Source organism: Hirundo rustica, chromosome 9 (genome assembly GCF_015227805.2).
Source record: "Hirundo rustica isolate bHirRus1 chromosome 9, bHirRus1.pri.v3, whole genome shotgun sequence".
Taxonomy (NCBI): domain Eukaryota; kingdom Metazoa; phylum Chordata; class Aves; order Passeriformes; family Hirundinidae; genus Hirundo; species Hirundo rustica.
Window position 1 is genome coordinate 16,763,548 of NC_053458.1, and position 17,908 is coordinate 16,781,455.

The following is a 17,908-nucleotide window of genomic DNA, read 5'->3' on the forward strand; positions in this document are numbered from 1 at the left end:
GGAGCCAGTGAGCACAGGAGTTACATAAGCCATTTCTGTTTCAAGACCTCCTGATCTTTTTAGCTAACAGAAAGTTACTACAACTATTAGAGCAAGGAAGTTTGAAGACAGACATTTCATAGATTGAAGGTTTTGGCAGTTTAAAACTTAAAAATCTGTTAACTGATATTAAGCAAGCATCCTTTTTTTTTTTTTTAAGCAATCTCAGTGTACTACCATGCAAAATTTGTCCTTGCAACAGCAAAACCCAGAAAATTTACGCATGGATTCTTGTACTTGCACAAATGAGGTTTAGTTTCTAACTATAGTAGCCTTAATAGCTATAGCAAATAAAGACATAAAGGGGCTTATTTTCATATATGCAGTTCCAAATGGAGCAAATGCAACAGGAATATGATCAACTCATGAAATTAAGGAAAAGGCTAAGATGGAACATAAATGCTAATCTCATTTAACTTCAGATGACGTAACTAAACACTATTTTGTTCTCTTACATTCCAAGATAAAGGCAAGATTCATGTATAAGACTTTTATTGCATTCATTTAAAATGAACTTCAGCAAAAACAGGTACTGAAGATGTAATAACTATTAAATAAGAAAAACCTGCCACAGGTGAAGGGACAAAAGGTACAAGTGATCAGAGACTGTAGTATAATATCACTTACCTCATGATGCAGCTCAGCTATCTGATCTTTCAGTTCTCTGATGTACTGGTTAGAATCAGATTTATTAAGCTGCCCTTGAATTTTTCCTTCTTCTTTCTGTTTTGGTTAAAAAAAGGAATCACATTCAAATTATTCAAAGATGTACTCTATTAAAAATCTTATTTTAACTGTCTGCATGTTTTTGTCAGGAACAGAAGCTATCCACAGAGACCATCCAGCACTTTCATTTGGCTGAAGTTACAGCAGGTATCTAGAGGTGACAGCAGCTCAGACCAAGCTGACTCTCTCAATAGTACAAGGCAGGATTCTGTGGAGGAGCATGAAGAAGTAACAGCTTCACAGGTGGGATCCACATCCTATGTACATGAGATTGCATTTTAATAAGCCACTTCTACAGAATACTAGCAATACATGGAACATATCTTAGTATATTTTATTTTCAACAATGTAAAGTTTACATTTAGTAACAAGACATTTCCTTTTGTCTCCAGGTAAACAAACAGTTCTTTCCTGACATTGTGGGGAATACACTGGGGAACACTACATATGACAAGCTTCTTTTGTCCCGTAAGGATTGTAACATCCAAAATATTGTGGTGTTTGTCGTTGTAGGAGTTCTAAAGCATATAAATTAAGGGAGAAATGTCCCCTAATACCAGTGCTTCTCAATAGGTATACAGAAAAACTGCCAAGTAAAAAAAAAAAAAAAAAAAAAAAAAAAAAAAAAACAAACCACAACCACACAAAAACAAAACAAAAATAGGTTAAGAGGAATACGACATTTTCCTCATTTGTCAATCCAATGCAACTCCTACATTTCAGGATGCTTGGAAAGGTTTCACTTGCACTGAATGGCTGCAGCACTGGTTTCCATCCTGTCCCTAAAGAGAATCCTAATGTGACTGAACCAAACTTGGCAAATCTGAGATAAATAATCACCCTGACGAGGAATGCACTCCACGTCTTCTCCTTGCTACTGGACATTTAACTCTGCATTGCTTGCGTACTGTGCCTGAATAGTTTTGTACTACTGTGCTTGAGCAGCTTTGTACTTCTGAGGAAAGCACTCAGATCAACAGTATGGGTTCAAAACTGCTTGTTAAGACTCCACTTACAATTTAGAGGTCTTTCAGGTATGAAGGTCACACTTTTTAAAAAAGAATAGCATAAGCAGTTAGTAATCTCCATGTTTAATTTTTTTAAATATAGAGTTATACGCATAGGATGTGGGTTGCTGGTTTGGTTTTTTGGTGGTGGGGGGTGGGAAGGAGAACTACTATAGCAAATCTGTGATATTTGGAGAAGTTCACAACACAAAAACTAGCTGGTTGCTAGGCACATCATAGTAATTTTAAATTTAAAATGAGTATACAGAGAAAAAAAATCAGAGAACGTATCAATAGGCAAAGTATGGATATTATCAGAATTGCAAAATAATGAAAGCTAGCAAATTCTAGAACGTAGGGATTTGTTCAAAACATCCTGCAGTCACGTGTGAATGAACCTCTCTACACCTACATCCCTGCCATACTGCGTCTGCATATTGGCACCACTGCAGTGCCTACCTCCTCTTCCCAAATGGGTTGGTAGAAAAGCAGTGCCAGCTGGTTTTACACTGTAATTAAAGATGCATCATCTCTATTCCACTGCTTTTGAAGATTTTTAACTGCTCCTTTTTAGTCTCTTCTGACAGACCAGCTTCAACAGCACCCCCAGGGTTAGAAATCTCTATCAGGGTAACAAACACCCTCGTGGCAGGTATCACCTCTACCCTAGGGACAGGTGCCTGTAGCAATGCACACAGCCAGTACACAATCCAACCCCCTGCCCCAGAGGTTGTGTGTATGGTGGGAGCAGCACGGGCAGTGAAGCAGGAAATGAGCTCTATAGATCAAAAAAACCCGCTGCTAAAACAGAACTCACTTAGGCCCCTTCACAGTTTTGGAAGCTCTCACCTCTCTCATCCTGCTGTGAAGTTGTAGGGTGACTGTACTTGTGTGCATACCAAGAGTTACACTGAGAGCCCCTGAGAAGAAAAATCTGCACTCCAAAAATCTGCTCCTTAAAATGAGGAAAAATTCTGTCCACCAAAAACTATCAGCTGAGAACCATGGTTTTCGTATCACACCTAAATCCTCTTTTGTCTGGCTTTCTAAGAGAAAAACATCTTTCAAAGAAGCAACAGCTAGTCTCAAAAAACCACCTGATGCCACTGAGAACTCCTGAACATGTGGAGACCTTTTAAACTCAGTCAGCATCAGGCCAGGATGTATAGCTGGCAACACAAGAGAGCAGGGACAGACTGCTTAAGAAAAACGCTGATTTAAAATACCTGAACATTTCTGTATAATGACATCCCAAAAATCAAGTTTAGTGCTCATAATAAAAAAAATATTTGTACAACAAATAAATAAATCACCAGAAACCACCTGAGAAACACTGGAGGCCTTAAACTGGTTTTTGCTGCTTGATCAAAGTTTAAGATACAGAAGATCAGGGTTATCAAATTCCAATTGCAGGTGTTTTCATCCCAAGGAAAATACAAGTTTTCTAAAACACTCAATTATCACATCAGATAAGAAAGGAAATATACATCAATAAGAAAATAAGCAGTTTTAAATAATCTGAAAACATCTAGGGTTGCTTTCATTTTAATAACCGAACTTAAAAACACAGAAAAAACAAAAAAATGTTTACATAGGCAGTCAAAATCCAGCCACACTAGACAGTTGCTGTTCCTCAGATAACATCTTTACTAAAAATGACTGGAAGATAGGAAGTTTCCCTAACACCTTTAATGTGATCTTTTCTGACTTAGAAATATTTACTTGGTAACAACTTGTCTCAGCCTCTTTTCAGGAGAGGCTTTAAAATTCTTACTTTGTGGCAAAAGACATTGCATTAAAAATGTAAATGAAGTATATTCAGAAGGGTAGATGTGGTAACTAGTGTCCTTTCAGTGACTTTACAGTGACTCATTCTAGACTTTCAAAAAACACATCACTAACATCACACACCACTATTGATAAGAGTAAAAAAGGGTTTCCTGTAATTTGAAAAGATGGAAACAATTTCTTTACTGAACAGTCAGTACTTGGAAAAGTTATTAAACAGAGGTCATAGAAAGGCTTCATTCTAAAGAAATAGTGCTATAAGTTTAAACTGTGGGGAGATTACTAGCACAATCATGGATTTCCTTTACGGTTGTTCTCAAAGCAGCTTTGACTGGGTTAAAGATAGGATAAATGTGACAAAATTCTCTGAATCTGCCAGGAAACACAACAGGAAGAAGTGACATTACTGTCTGTCCAGGTTAACCTAACAAAAAGAAGGTATGCTCTTTTTATTTAATTTTCATATTACAAGTATACCACCCAACTCAACCCAGGCATGGATAATTTTAGGCGGATACTACGTGTACCAGCCGGCATAGGAATGGAGGGAAAGGGATTAAGCTGCCCTGCAGAGGCTACAGCTATCCCAGTTTGCTTCCTCATCCTGTCTATACTTCCACTGGTCTAGGGCTCCTCACCCTAGGCAGCTGAGTGACTGCAGGCACAAGAGAGCTGGAGAGGGAGTTTTGACAAGGGCATATAGTCATAGGAAAACAGGGAATGGCTTTAAACTGAAAGTGGGTAGATTGAAATTGGATATTAGGAAGAAATTCTTTACTGTGAAGATAGTGAAGTAACCTGGTCTAGGGAAAGCCATCCTGCCTTTGGCGGGGAGGTTGGAAAAAAGATCTTAAAGGTTCCTTCCAATCCAAGCCATTCTGTGGTTCTATGTTTGCCTCCCAAACATAAGCCGAACTGGTGAGTGAGAGAAAAATAGACATGATAGAGGGGTAAACAAATGCTGACAAAGTAAACCTTTGTTTCCACATACCAGGGTTGTAACATCAGGGTCTTTCTTTGTCACTTCTGGGGCTTAGGTATGTGCAATGTAAGTTAAGCTTCAGTTATACTTCAATTCCGTGCTATTTTTGCACAGAAAGTCTAAGGAAAGACTTAGAATATCCATCATGTATTGGACAACTCATTGCATTTCAGTGTACATACATGAAAGTTTAAAAGCTCAGCATCATGAAGTGAATGCGCAAACAAGACAAGGTGACATTTAGAATTTAAGAAATAACTTCTTAACATCATAATAAACTGACAACTTGTTGCAGAATTACATCTCTTATTGAATGATAGTTCACTCTCCATCCCTGTCATTATTACTAACCAAAATTAAGAGTGACCTATAAACTGTGATTTAAATCTAGCATGTGTGTGGGTCATGTCAGATCAGTTTGTATGTGGGAGTAGTTACAAATTTAACATCACTGTCTTGCACCTACACCTACATACATAAACATTTAAAAGAAAACCTTGCCATTTAGGTTAAGCATTGCTATGGCCCATGTGGACCTGGCAATGAATCCCTTAAGCTTCTTAGAAAAGCACCACCCCTCAAAAAAAAGGGAAGGTTATGTGGTAGGTTAACTTCCTCCCTTCATTTTTATCAGCTTTGAAACAGCATGACAAGCAGACCTATTTGTGATGGTCTGTGCATCAGTACTTTAATCCTGGTGCCTGTGCTCCAAGACTGGCTAAATGTATTTCTGGTGTTAAATATTGCATTTCAAGTGATTAAGGCAAGTCCTGATTAAAAGGGCCTCTCTCCCCATGTCAGGTGACAGCAATTGAAGCAATGAGTTGAACAGAGAATGGGAGGCAGCTCTTTCTCCAATGAGGAAGAAGTTATCTAGATTTTCAATTTCCTTTAAAATTTGCTTTTGTTTAGGCCTTATTATCAATTGCATGGTTTATTGTTTATAAGCTTTGGGACTTCAGGATTTCCAGTTCCATTATTATATTTCTTTTGGTGCAGGTGTTTCAAAGGCTTTTGAGCATGAGTACCCAAAAAGGAAGTTTTGATCATAAGTTTCGTATTTGCTGGCAAAACACACTGGTCAAAAATATCTGCTTAGACCCTTTAAAAACCCCAAACATCTATCACAGTTCAATAAAAGCATTTCAAGTAATGTCTACAGTGTCAAGAGTAAACAATTTAACATTAGCAGAACTTATTTCTGCTAAATCATTTGTTTTAAGTACTATGAAGTTCACACTCAAAGTCTGTATTTCACAATTGAAGTTATCTTTCCTGCTAGCATAAGTTTGAGATCAGATGTTCACCAGAAACCTAACAGAGCAAACTCATCAAATGAACGCAAACTTCAGCCACAAAATTACTTCATGCTCCACACTGCATACAAAGAAAGCAAAGCCCCTCTCACTTTTGTGAAGAAAATCAAGAATTTTACTAAGATCAAACTCCAAATCATTAGCAGGTGATAATCTAAGAATACCATAAAGACTGGAAGTTGAAATGCACTTCGGAAGGAAAAAAAAAAAAAAAGGAAAAAAAAGGAAAAAAAAAAAAAAAAAAAAAAACCAACTGGATTAATAAAAAGATAACTAAAAATTGCATTGTGCAAAGTAGTAGTTGTGAAAAGGAAGGAGAGATGATGTGGATAAACAACTGAACCTGAGAGAGTGCAATATTATGGCAAAAAAAAGGAACGGTGTGATCTTTGGAAGAATTAGCTAGAGTCATAAAAAATAGATTATGTTCCTGAACTTCTTTCTGTCTCATGACAAGGTATTATAAAAACCCACATGTAATTCTGGGATCCCTAAGTTAAGCAGAAATAGGGAAAGGGAATAGGAGAAAGCAATAAAATGATGGAGCATGGATGGTTTGCTCAGTTAAACTACAAAAACCAAGTCAGATGTTATTTACATTAAAAAATGAACAAAATTTGAAGTGTGTGACAGCTGTCAAAAAATTCCCAGCTAATCATTAGGCTATTCACCGTTTCATAAGATACTGACTACATTTTGAGAGATGTGTATCAATCAAATAATAAAAGCAGGATGGCATATGAAGTCTGTGCTGAAGTAGAAATAATGCAAAATGAGTACTCACTTCTCACCTACAAAATCACATTGAAGTAACCTTTAAATGCCCCCTCTTTTAAAAAAATGTTAATTTGAGCAGAAAGTCGACCTTAACTCAGCCACTCTCTTGTTATCTTACTAGATGATAAATGATTCATATGCAATGCTTACCATACTTATCTAGGTATTTCTGCTGCTGATCATAGCATTATCTAAGCATTATACGATTTAAAGAAATGATTGCTTTAACTTTCAATAAATTTAGTGCCTGCTGCAGTAGAGGAAATATAGCAAAAATTCTTTATGCAAGCTCAATGAAATTTATTTGTACATTCCATATATGAAGAGATGAAGATACAACTAGTTGAGAAATCATAGGGAAAAGGTAGCTTTGAAACAATATAATAAAATCATCACCTCAAAGGAAAGATTTCAGAAGGGAAGAAACATGATAGCAACGCTAGTTTTTAAAAAGTAGCTTGTGACTTAGTAAAAATAACCACAAAAAACTGCATCAGGACAACAGTATATGAGTATAGAAAGGTCAGACTACTGAAACATCATGATTTCCCAAAGCCAGGAAAATATAATGCACAGCAATTTCTGGTTTTCTCATCAAGGGAGCAGCAAGTTCATGGGACAGTGAAAGCTCCAAAAGGAGCTGAAAGTGTAAGGAACAACACAGAGGCCAAAGGCTGCATCTTGAAATCCTACAGTGACGTGGTAGCAGTAAATATTGCTCGTTTCAAGATTTACGTAAAGGGAGTAAGAGAGCTTTACAATAAATCCTTCAATACTGATCGTAGCAGAAGAGTAAGCACAGGAAAAAAAAAGGCTGCTGGAATCAAAATTGTATGCATCTTTTCTTGGACAGAGGATGTTTTCAATCTTGTCTATTAAATGGTAAGAAGTACCAATTACAATAAAACCAAAACAGAAGTCAGAGTTAGTTAAAAAGAGTGTTGCCTTTAACATGGTATTTGTACAGAAGGAATTATTAACAGCTCACAAGTATGCACCCAAGTTAGATTTAAGGCTCTGCTTGTACAGCAATTCAGCAATAGAGCATTATCCCACTTGGCAAAGCAGTGTCTTGTATTCACAGTAGGCTATTGAAGAAACACAGTAGAGGAAGAAAAAACCTCACAAAGTACAAAATCTAATCAGTATCAAGTTTCACATTTAATGCCATCACTTGTTACCTGGATTTCTAATTCAGCAATATGCTGCTGGAGTTCTGCCACAGCTGCAATGCGGTCTGCCTCACGGAGCCGTACTGCCATCACTTCTTCTTTACTCTGAAAGAAGTCAGAAATGGGAGCTAACTAGTACCAGTTTTAGCTGATTAAAGACTGTGCACTGCTTTTACCCAAAATCCTAAAAAAACTTAATATGTTGCTGTGCAAACTACCACTATTCTAAAGAACTCAAATTTAATTTTAACCCATAGGAGGAGTATGCAATAATCTAATATAAACTCAAAAACTATAATAATCTTAAAAAAAAAACCAACTGTGCCCTCTTGAAAACTTGCTGTTATTAATTTCAAGGTCCAGAGCACAGCTGTCTTGTTTTCCAGAAATATTATATTGTAAATTAAGAATCAACGTAATAAAATAAACCAGCTTGTGCTTTAATTTTGGACTTTATATATATAGAAACAGCAAAGCTACACAAGAGTTACTTATTTCATCCTTTCCTTTGTCCTAAAAAATAATAATAAAAAAAAGAAATACAAAATCAAATGTACTCTCAACCTCATTTAGTTCAGCTTAGTCACAGTATATAACAAAGACATTTTACAAAAAAATACTAATGCACATAACCTACAATCCTACTGTAAGTTTAACCTACAAGTCTGTCTATAAATGATAGGTAATTTGAGTTTGAAAAAGAGAGAAAGAAATGTCCTGTTTTATGAGGCAAGTCCTCAAGAGAGGACTTCAGAGCACAAACCAATATATTGTCAGCAGCCTGGTGCAGGCACAGAGAGAAAGCAGTGTCAGATAATTAGTGAGCAGTACTATCAGCTGAAGAGCAAACAGCTCTGGGGAGGAGACAGATTAGCTCAGGTACGCTTACTTTTATAGCAGACTGGTGTAACTAAACTGTATATACTGCAAATCAGTTGCAGTACTTCAGTTACTTTAATGTGTGCTTCAGACTAACAGTACTCAATCACCCTTCATTAGACAGTACAGCTGAGATCAAATCAAACATATCAAAGCTTATCCATAGCAGCTACTTCTAAACATGCTATTTGTTTGGGTTTGGGTTTTGAATATTCCTGTAACAGAGGTATATAATCTACAGGACCCAATTAACTGCATTTGTAATCAGTGGAGCCCATTTCAGAGAAATCTATCATGTGCTAGCCAAAGTTTAGCCTTTCTTGCTAAATTCTGTTGCATGATTGCTCAAATTAAGCCAAACCAACAAGTCCGCAGGATTGCATGTATTTAACTGAAAGCTGAAGGAAAGACTGGCTTGGCTTGACTTTGGTATCAGAGATGAGTCAGTAGTGCTGCTCTAGATGGCACTGATGCTTTCTCTCTGAAACAGAGCATATTCTCAATAATTACCACAGAAGTTGATATGGTAGGAAAGACAAGACTGGTGGGGCCACAAATCTTAAGCTGTAAATTCTGTAGCACCACTGATTAGAAAGATCAGTGGTGAGTTTCAAGAAAAAAATTGAAACTGAGTCCTTGCTGTAGAAGCAGTAGTCAGATAAAAAGGGGAAAAGATAACAATACACAAAAACAGTCACCATATAGATGGTATGAGATGCAACTGGCTACAAAAACTTTAATTTCTACTTAAGCATTTCAAGATATATTTTAAAAGAAAAATACAAGCTCCTGAAATAACGTAAGTTCATTATGCATAAAACAACTGGGGAGTTGAAAATCCAAATATATACTTTTTCACAGAGTAGAAATACTGCTACTGAGCCAAGACAAAAATAAAACCAGAGCATGATTTCAAACAACTTGAGAAAACTAAAGAAAAAAATAATCCAACATCAGTTACCAACAGAATCGGGAGTAAATACTGTTGTTTCTGATACATAATCAAATATTACTTGTAAAACATCTTACAGTGTAAATTATAATCTTTTTTTTTCTATTAGCTGCAAAACAAGTTTCAGGAGGTAATGTTAGTGTATGTCAGTGAAGATATTTCATTGGCTATTGACCACAGCTACTTTCAGAATTTCACAGAATCTTTAAAGATTGTGACTGGTGCTCTGTCTATTACTATTACATTTTTCTCTAGCCCATGCTAGAACACTGTTCTACAAATGTATTAATCCCACTGAGAATAATGATGTGTACTAACTCAATAAACAGGTTAAAGACATACTATTCTTTATATAGTCAATACAAAACCATAATACTGACTACATCCACTCAATCCTCAATCTCTCAAGGATTAATGAACACTTCCAGTATCAAAAACTAATCAAACAAAATAAGTTACGGCCTATATGAAAAAGATACCACCAAGATAGTGATTATTATTAAAAAAAAAAAAAAATCTGTAAAAATAATCTTAGCATTAAAAAAAAATAGTACTTAGAAAACCAGACAATTTTTTGACAAACAAAAAATTCAGTAGAAGCAATTTCTTCTAGTTAAGATTGAGTATCTTTTTCCTAAAAGTTTGTGATGGAGTTTGATGAGTCAGCAAAAGTTAATTCTTTTCTGCACGACCTTCAGATCCCACTAGAAACAAATGGAACTGGCAAGATAATAAGAAAAATGAAAACCTGAAAGAGTCTGTTGTTGAGGTGTGTCTTTTTATATAATACACAGACACTTTTCTGAGTAGAAGCATGCTTTAAAGTAAATGTTTATCTTCCTAGGACCACAAAGAAGCAGCTCTGTCAAAACCTCAGGTGGTTTTTGTGAGATGGTAAATTCAAGATGACATCGTCACAGTCAGTAAAAAGAATTTTGGTTTTACAATTTATGCTTCTCAGTTAAGACACAATTTTATCCAACAACTGCAGACAAGACTAAAATGTACATATATTAGCACACAAGTACTCTTTTCAGGATGTTGTTTACCTTGCATTCAATCTCCGCTTGTCTACGTTTTGCTTCATTCAACTGAGCCAGAAGTCCTTTGTTCTGTGCAGAAAGATACTGCACCTTCTCCTGTAGGTTGGTAACCTCTTGCTCTGCCCTTCGTAAGTGATTACTATTGATCTGATTCTGAAATTTATGACCAAAAAAAGGAAACAAAATACATGTGAAGGAAAGGATATTAATCTAACTTTCTGAAGTCTGACAAAAGAGACTTAGAGATTATTTACCGTAAAAAACTTGTGATGAAAAAGCACTCAGAATTTTCCAAGCATGATCAAAGAGCGTGCATGACATCCTTGTTTACGACCAGGATATTCAAACTGTTCTTAAACAGATGACTCATTGTAAGAACATCATTGCAACGCTCTAGTACATCTGTTTTTCCCAATTTGCTGCCTAGGGTAAGGCAGATTTTGTGAACTTATATCCCAACTACATTATGCATCCAGGAAAGACCAGGTGTGTCAGAAATACCGCGCACATTTCCCTGTCCAGTGAACTCCTGAAAGCAGCGTGGCACCTTGGTTGAGGTCAGTGCACAAGTCCGGGTGCCAGCATTTGTACGTGCAGCTGTGCGCCCCGTGCCGCCGGAACAGCCCCGGCACGTACGAAGGCTCCGCGCGGGGGTACGGGAATACGTGTGAGCGGGAGCTCTGCGCCCCCTGCTGACCGAAACAGTATTGACACGTCCGTGAACCATTTAAAAGGCGAGGCAAGGGGAAACTTGGTCAGTTGTATGGACAGCAAGCGGTGGTGCCTCTGTCACAGAGGCCTTCATGTGCCTTGCAGTTGGTTAATCTCTCTTCAATAGCACGTGCTTACATGGTCTCCTGGTTTCTGGAATTGCTGAAGCTTGTCAACTAAAGCTGTTGTTTGTTTAGCTTTTTGGATGCATAGATCTCTTTCAAAAAAGGTATTTCACAGGAAGATTTCTTAGAAGTCTGTTACAAATCCTTCTCAATCATCAGCACATTGTGCTTATTAACTTGTGTGAAAGTTTACTAATAAAATATGAACTCACCACTTCAGTGCACTTTCATTTCAGGTGCTTGGCAACTTATTCCCTAGTTATACAAAAAGAATCTTGGCAGTCAAGGTATGATTGTCTTTTCTGCACAAACCTCAGCAGGAGTAATTCTTGCTTTTCTATTCTGGCACATAAAAGGCAAACCTCTTGCTAAAAACCCCTGACCAATACACATCTGCTTTGCTGAATCCACAGCTTAGTAACCAGAAAATCAATCACCAATGTCATCACAAGAAAGCACACACTGCCATCTAAACATTACTATTATCAGAATTGCCAATTAGATTTGTGAAATTTAAAACACCTTAAACATATCTTTATTGTTACTACACCTGTTAAAGTTTAATGAATTGAGATGCGCACACATTCAGTGTCTACCAACTAACCCAAATGAGAAATTCAGGAAGCAGAGTGCTGGAAAAGATTAAAGAGACATTAAAGTTGGACTGTATGGACTAGATTCCCTCATCCACATCTAACAGAAGTAAAAACATCCTACATTTTGCAACTGAAGTCCTGCCTTTAGGCAGTGAAGATCATCATCAGGTATCTACTATTTAATACCAAACTTCCAGCATCCAGCTCAATTCACACATTCAAGTGTTCAAGAACATACCTGTGTCTCCACCTCCATCATTCTTTGCTTGGTCTCTTTCAGCTCAGCCTGAGTTTCTGCTTCTCTCAACCGCACTGTCATCAGCTCATCCTGTAGCTCATTCACTGCATTTTTTTTGGGAGGATCTTTCCATCTTCCAGTGGTACGAGCTAGATGACGCTAGAAGAACAACATGTTTTTGCTGATAATGCCTGATCACTCCTGGTGTTTCCTTACTCATCTAAGGTCTCAGAGTTACATGAGGACAAAGAGCTACAGTTCCCCTGTTGAGCCTAAAAGCTAGAAACCTATGCAAACTTACTGGTTTTAAGAACAGACAATTTAAAAACTGAACACATTCATTCCCAGCTACAGTAAGTCAATGAATTGCAAGTATATCCTGAGACTTTTGTCTATTTCTAGCCCTTTTTAACATTTAGCAAAGTAGCAGCACTTCCCTCCTACCATTACAGTTAGCTGGTAGCGCAGGCCCTCTGCCATCTATAACAACTAGGCATCAATTTCCAACATACTTTTGAAGTTAAGTTTCTTGTGACAGCTGTATTTAAGGATTTTTTTCACCTCAGCTGTTTGATCCATAATCATTAGTTTCTACTTGATCTCAATATCTCAGAATTTTATAGTCTTTTGCTTTATCATTGAAAATAAAAATTCCTAAAAGTGTACTGCTACCCATACCTGCCAGTGTTCCTCCAAATCTTTGACTTGCTGCCTTAGTTCCTTGAGACCCATCAAAGATTCTGCTTCTCTTAATTTTACTGCAATCAGTTCTTCTTGTAGTCTGGCAACGTTTTCCTCATCAGGGAGGGAGCTGTTCCTCTGCAACAAGGACCATCCTCTTAAATATGCATTTGAATAAAATTGTGCTTAGTGAAATCCAGTCCAAGAACACAGACATGGAACAATAACTAAGAAAACTTAAGTGCACATCCTCTGCAAAAGAAAAGCCATCAAAAATCTAAGCCTCTGTATATAGTGAGTGTCTATAAATAAACTTCCAACTACAAAAAAGTCTAGGTATTCTGACTTCAAGATTTCCCTGAATGGTATCCCTAACAAAACATTACAATATTTGAACACATGATCAAAAATATGGAGAGTAATCTGAAAGGTTTTGATCTAGCTGATAAAAAGTAAAGCAAACAAGGAACTGAAATGACACCTTAAAGCTATAACTTTTATTTAAGTTTACAGGAAAAATAATAAATCAAAAATTATTTTTTAGGAAGTAGGTCATCAACCTTTGAAAAGGAGAACAGATATGTTGACAAAGGGACCATCAATTAATATTTACAAACAACAAACAGTCAAGAGGTCTTAGAGACAAAAGCGCAAGACACATGAGGAAAAAGCAGAAAGGTGAGAGAAGGCTAAACAGAAAAACATGAAAACACCAGGAAGAGCAAGACAGAGATGAAATCCTAATAATGGAAATCTGGGGAAAAAACAAGAGGGGAAGGAAATAGGCTGTCTACAATATCCCTACAACAAATCATTGGTCACCAAATATTCAAAGCTGAACTGTTCTTCATCGCTTTCTACTTTATTTTCCAGTAGTTGTTTTCAGCAAAATCAAGTGTTTCTGCATATGTATAATACTGTGTCAGTTGTCAGGTTTTCTTGAGAGTTGAGCAAAGCACATGATTAACAGAACACAGCACAAGAGCCTTTGATTAGCATTCCATGTTTCAAAATCATGGGATCTGAGCATTGGCAAATACAGGAAATACACTCCTATGTTTCTGAATGCTTATGGCCATGCAAGGCCCGGGTTACTCAGCAGAAGCTCCTCAGATTACACGACTCATCACTAACAGCAGTAAGGAGCTGTACTGGAAGTATTTGAGGGAGTTCACTTCAGCCACTTTCTCACGTGCATAAATTCATTGTGATAGACTGAAATATTACTGTATGTCTGAGTTTGTCTGGTACACTGGAACCGACCCCACTATTCCAGTTTTTCTTCACGGATAAGTTTTCATTGTATGCTGTCTCCATGCTGGTGACATTAAGTAGTCTCCTAAAATTTCAAGAATACTATATATTCTGAATTCTTACTGATGGTCAATACATAAAAACTACTATGTTACTAATACTATGCCCATCAGATAATTGAAAAATAAATCTTGACTCCAGTGGGTTAATCTAATTAGCCTAGTAAGTTCTAGCCAAAGCCTGGGTATATAGCTCATTAAAATTTCCCAAGGAACCTAATTCCAAAGCATGTACAACAGGATCTGAAAAGCATGCTTTATATCAGGTCAGTTATTGAGGTTTTTTTTTTTTTTGCTATTTTATCTTGCAGTTAAATTTCACTTCAAAGAAAGGTAAATGACAGTAGGTTTGAATACAGCTTGAACTCTGGCATCAATAAGTTATAAGCTAGCACAGCACCGAAAAAGCAGTGGACACTGATACTGAGCAGTGAAGGGATTCTTTCCCTGCCCGTAATGCAATTGCAATGGTAATACTGAACCCTTTCTTCTTCCCCTCCTAAACTGTTTAGTTTCACATAATCTCAGTGCTCACTTTAAGCTCACTGCTGTTGTTGCAGGATATAATTTTGAAACAATTGATATTTCCTGTCAAGACTTCACCAGAATCTAAGTTTCCCACTACAGCAGGTTTTAGGAATAGAAGAAAAGTGACCTGTTATTCACAAACCTTTCCCAGTGCAAACAGACCTTAGTTTTATGGTTGTACTTTCAGGTTTGAAAAGCATCTTGCAATCACAGAAGCATAGAGGAGAAGGTTCTAGAGCACAGTTCTGCAAAGAATGACAGGGACCTGTAGTCTGTTTCTAGTGCTGTTCTATAGAGAGGGTCCTGGTTTGGATTTACCTTTTCCATCTCTAGAACTTTATCTTGCATCTCCTTCAGGGCACAATGGGATTCTGCTTCACTCAGCCTGGCTTGGACAAGCTCTTTTTCCAGCTGTAGCACAAAGTCTTCACTGTATCGTGAACTGCATTTATGCTACAAAGTTTGCAGAAATATGTTTAGTATGAAGTACAGATTGTTTGAAAGGGGTTTTATATACCAGATTTGGTGGGAAAAGTACATTCAAATGCTTACGGTCAGGAACACCGGTGTAAGTGCTTACCTTATACAAATCTACTAATGTCAATCCAGACTGCTAGCAAATGTATCCCTACTGCTCTGCCTCTCAAACAACTGCACCTCCACACAGCCAAATGTGTCTGACAAAACTGAGACCCCCTACTGGTACTGACAAGCAGCAACACACATTTTTCTCTCATTCTCAACCCAATTGAAAGATTCTCAAACAATCTGTGATTATTTTGTGGTCTACAGAAAAAGATGCTCAGGAAAGACTAGCTAATTACAAGGTTAATACAAGTATCATTCAACCCCTGTTCACTTGAACTCCAGCAGCATCCTTCCATAATCTGGAATTTAAAATAAAACTACGTATGCTTCAATGCACAATGGCTTTGGTTTGCCCCTTTCTTCACTCCAACCCTTGGTTCTCATTTGCTTACACTCTCTATATTCCCTCTAAGATTCAGATACATCCAACTGAAGCACTTATAGTCAAAAGACTCATTTAAATTTTCCCCCCAGTCAATAGTTTAAAAATTCATTTTATTTCTTTCTTGGATCACTTTAAAATGACTTGTCAGTTTTACAGATTGTCAAACTTGCTTGATAGACAACATCAACCTAAATCAGCCTTTAAATTTCTGATTGAAGAAAAAAGTGGGTGCTGAAACCCTCAAAGCAGTTGTTTAGTTACTGTATTTACATAGCTACCCTGAAAATTAGGTTTAGAGGAAAATAATTTAATATATTTTTTGTATTATTAACTACATTGTGAAATATAAATACTATGCTTGGATGCACAGATTAAGCTTTAATTAACTATTCAACTTTTAAATGATTATTCATTATACTAAAGATACAGCTGTGACCTACTTTATATTTGCATCAAACATTTTAGTTTTCTGCATCTAAAAACAGTAAAAAAATGAACAGTTCCACATGCTTCTGTTAGGGTGTGACATCCCCTGACTTTTTACCTACAAATAAAAGGCAAACAGGACAAAGCAAGGATTCAAATGGAACTATATGGTCAAGGAAATAATTTTTTCATTTGCTTTTATACTTCTGCATGCCATCTAAACCTTTTGTCATGACTTACACTACAATCCAAATTCAAAATGTACACTACTCTTAGTGTTACTATATTTCCTGTATTTATGTGCCTACAGGAAGCTGTAATGGAGGGGAAGTGTGCAAAGCATTAAAAGGCAAAGGCAGCTCAGGCAGGCAATTTTTAGTGTCATTGACACCATCCACTTAAGCCCTCAGCATACTGTGTGCAGGCAAACACACACAGAACCCAGATATAGTATGGTCCTTGTACGCTAATATTAGTTTTCCCTTATACAATACTAATTGAATTGGTATTTTTTTCAACCCACACAGTGTTTTTGCCTCAGCAAGCAGACCTGATTTGAGCATAAGGAAGAGGATGGTGGACAATGCTGATTCATTTCCACACTTGCTTCACATCATGTAGCAACACAAGTACCATATGTAACACCATGCAGAGAAGAAGCAACCACTCTTTGTTTATTCCCTGGATGTTTGTACAAGTTCATCCCATGATACACACAGCAACTTAGATGGACTCCACATTTCCTGTTCAGATTTCTGTCTGTGATACACACGGAACGAGAGCAAATGCAACGTTCTCTCTCTGGTAAGGTAAGAAATTCTCGAGCATTTTCCAGGACATTGAGAGAAAACAGCAGATTTGAAGAACTGAATACATGCAGATTTCGCAATAATGTAAGTGTATTCTCTAAAAATCTAGTTGATGTTTATCAAATAGTCATGGAGAATGTAAAAAAAGCTATTAATCCAGTTTCAGGCACAAGTCATGCCTTCTTTAAATCTGCCTTTAGATTTCACCTGCCTAAGGAACATGTTAAGAGTACTTAGCCCCAACAAACTCTAAATCAAGTCTTGATACACTGGTAAAAAAAACCCAGCCAAGATCATAACAGACTGAAGAAATCAAGATTCACAAGTCAGAAGTTACGAGTTTTGCTACGTAGTAAAACAAAGCACAATTTCAATAATTTAGTATATAAGAGTAAAACAAATTTATAGTTAAAACAGTGTCTGAAAACTACTCTTCATTTGACTGCAGGAAAAAGATCTGTTTTTATATATTTGCCTTAAGCTCTGGAATTTCTGACAAAAGCCACAATGCAAATACAGACTTTCAGGCACCACCAAACATTTTAACCACAGTAACACTTTCTTGCCTATGTTGAAGAGATATGTAATATAAAGGACTAAAACTGTAGTTCTGCAGCCATTTAATTCTGAAAGGAACAAGTCCTTGCTTGGCTTCATACAACTGGATTTATTTCCACCCAACTTTTCTTAAACATAAGCGTATCAAATATTATTTTGGCTGATGACAAATAAAATTACGCAATGTACCCTCTCCAGTACACTATACTGAAGGGCAATTAACAGATGATTCAGCAGCTCCCAGCTAACTCTGTTTACACATTTAAGCA

At 36.9% G+C, this 17,908-nt stretch overlaps 1 protein-coding gene across 5 annotated transcripts in view; it reads right to left on the bottom strand.

Annotated features, from left to right (window-relative positions):
* Positions 1-17,908, bottom strand: part of EVI5 (ecotropic viral integration site 5) — a 71,124-nt gene that overhangs the window by 17,482 nt on the left and 35,734 nt on the right. For 4 of the 5 annotated variants that reach the window (XM_040072588.2, XM_040072584.2, XM_040072586.2 and 1 more), the window contains 6 exons: positions 15,192-15,326; positions 13,030-13,170; positions 12,352-12,510; positions 10,688-10,834; positions 7,817-7,912; positions 667-762 (listed from right to left, as the gene is read on the bottom strand). In XM_040072588.2, coding sequence (XP_039928522.1) covers positions 667-762; positions 7,817-7,912; positions 10,688-10,834; positions 12,352-12,510; positions 13,030-13,170; positions 15,192-15,326 — 774 coding nt within the window. The remainder of the gene's footprint in view (positions 1-666; positions 763-7,816; positions 7,913-10,687; positions 10,835-12,351; positions 12,511-13,029; positions 13,171-15,191; positions 15,327-17,908) is intronic. The other variant, XM_040072587.2, reaches the window with a different exon arrangement.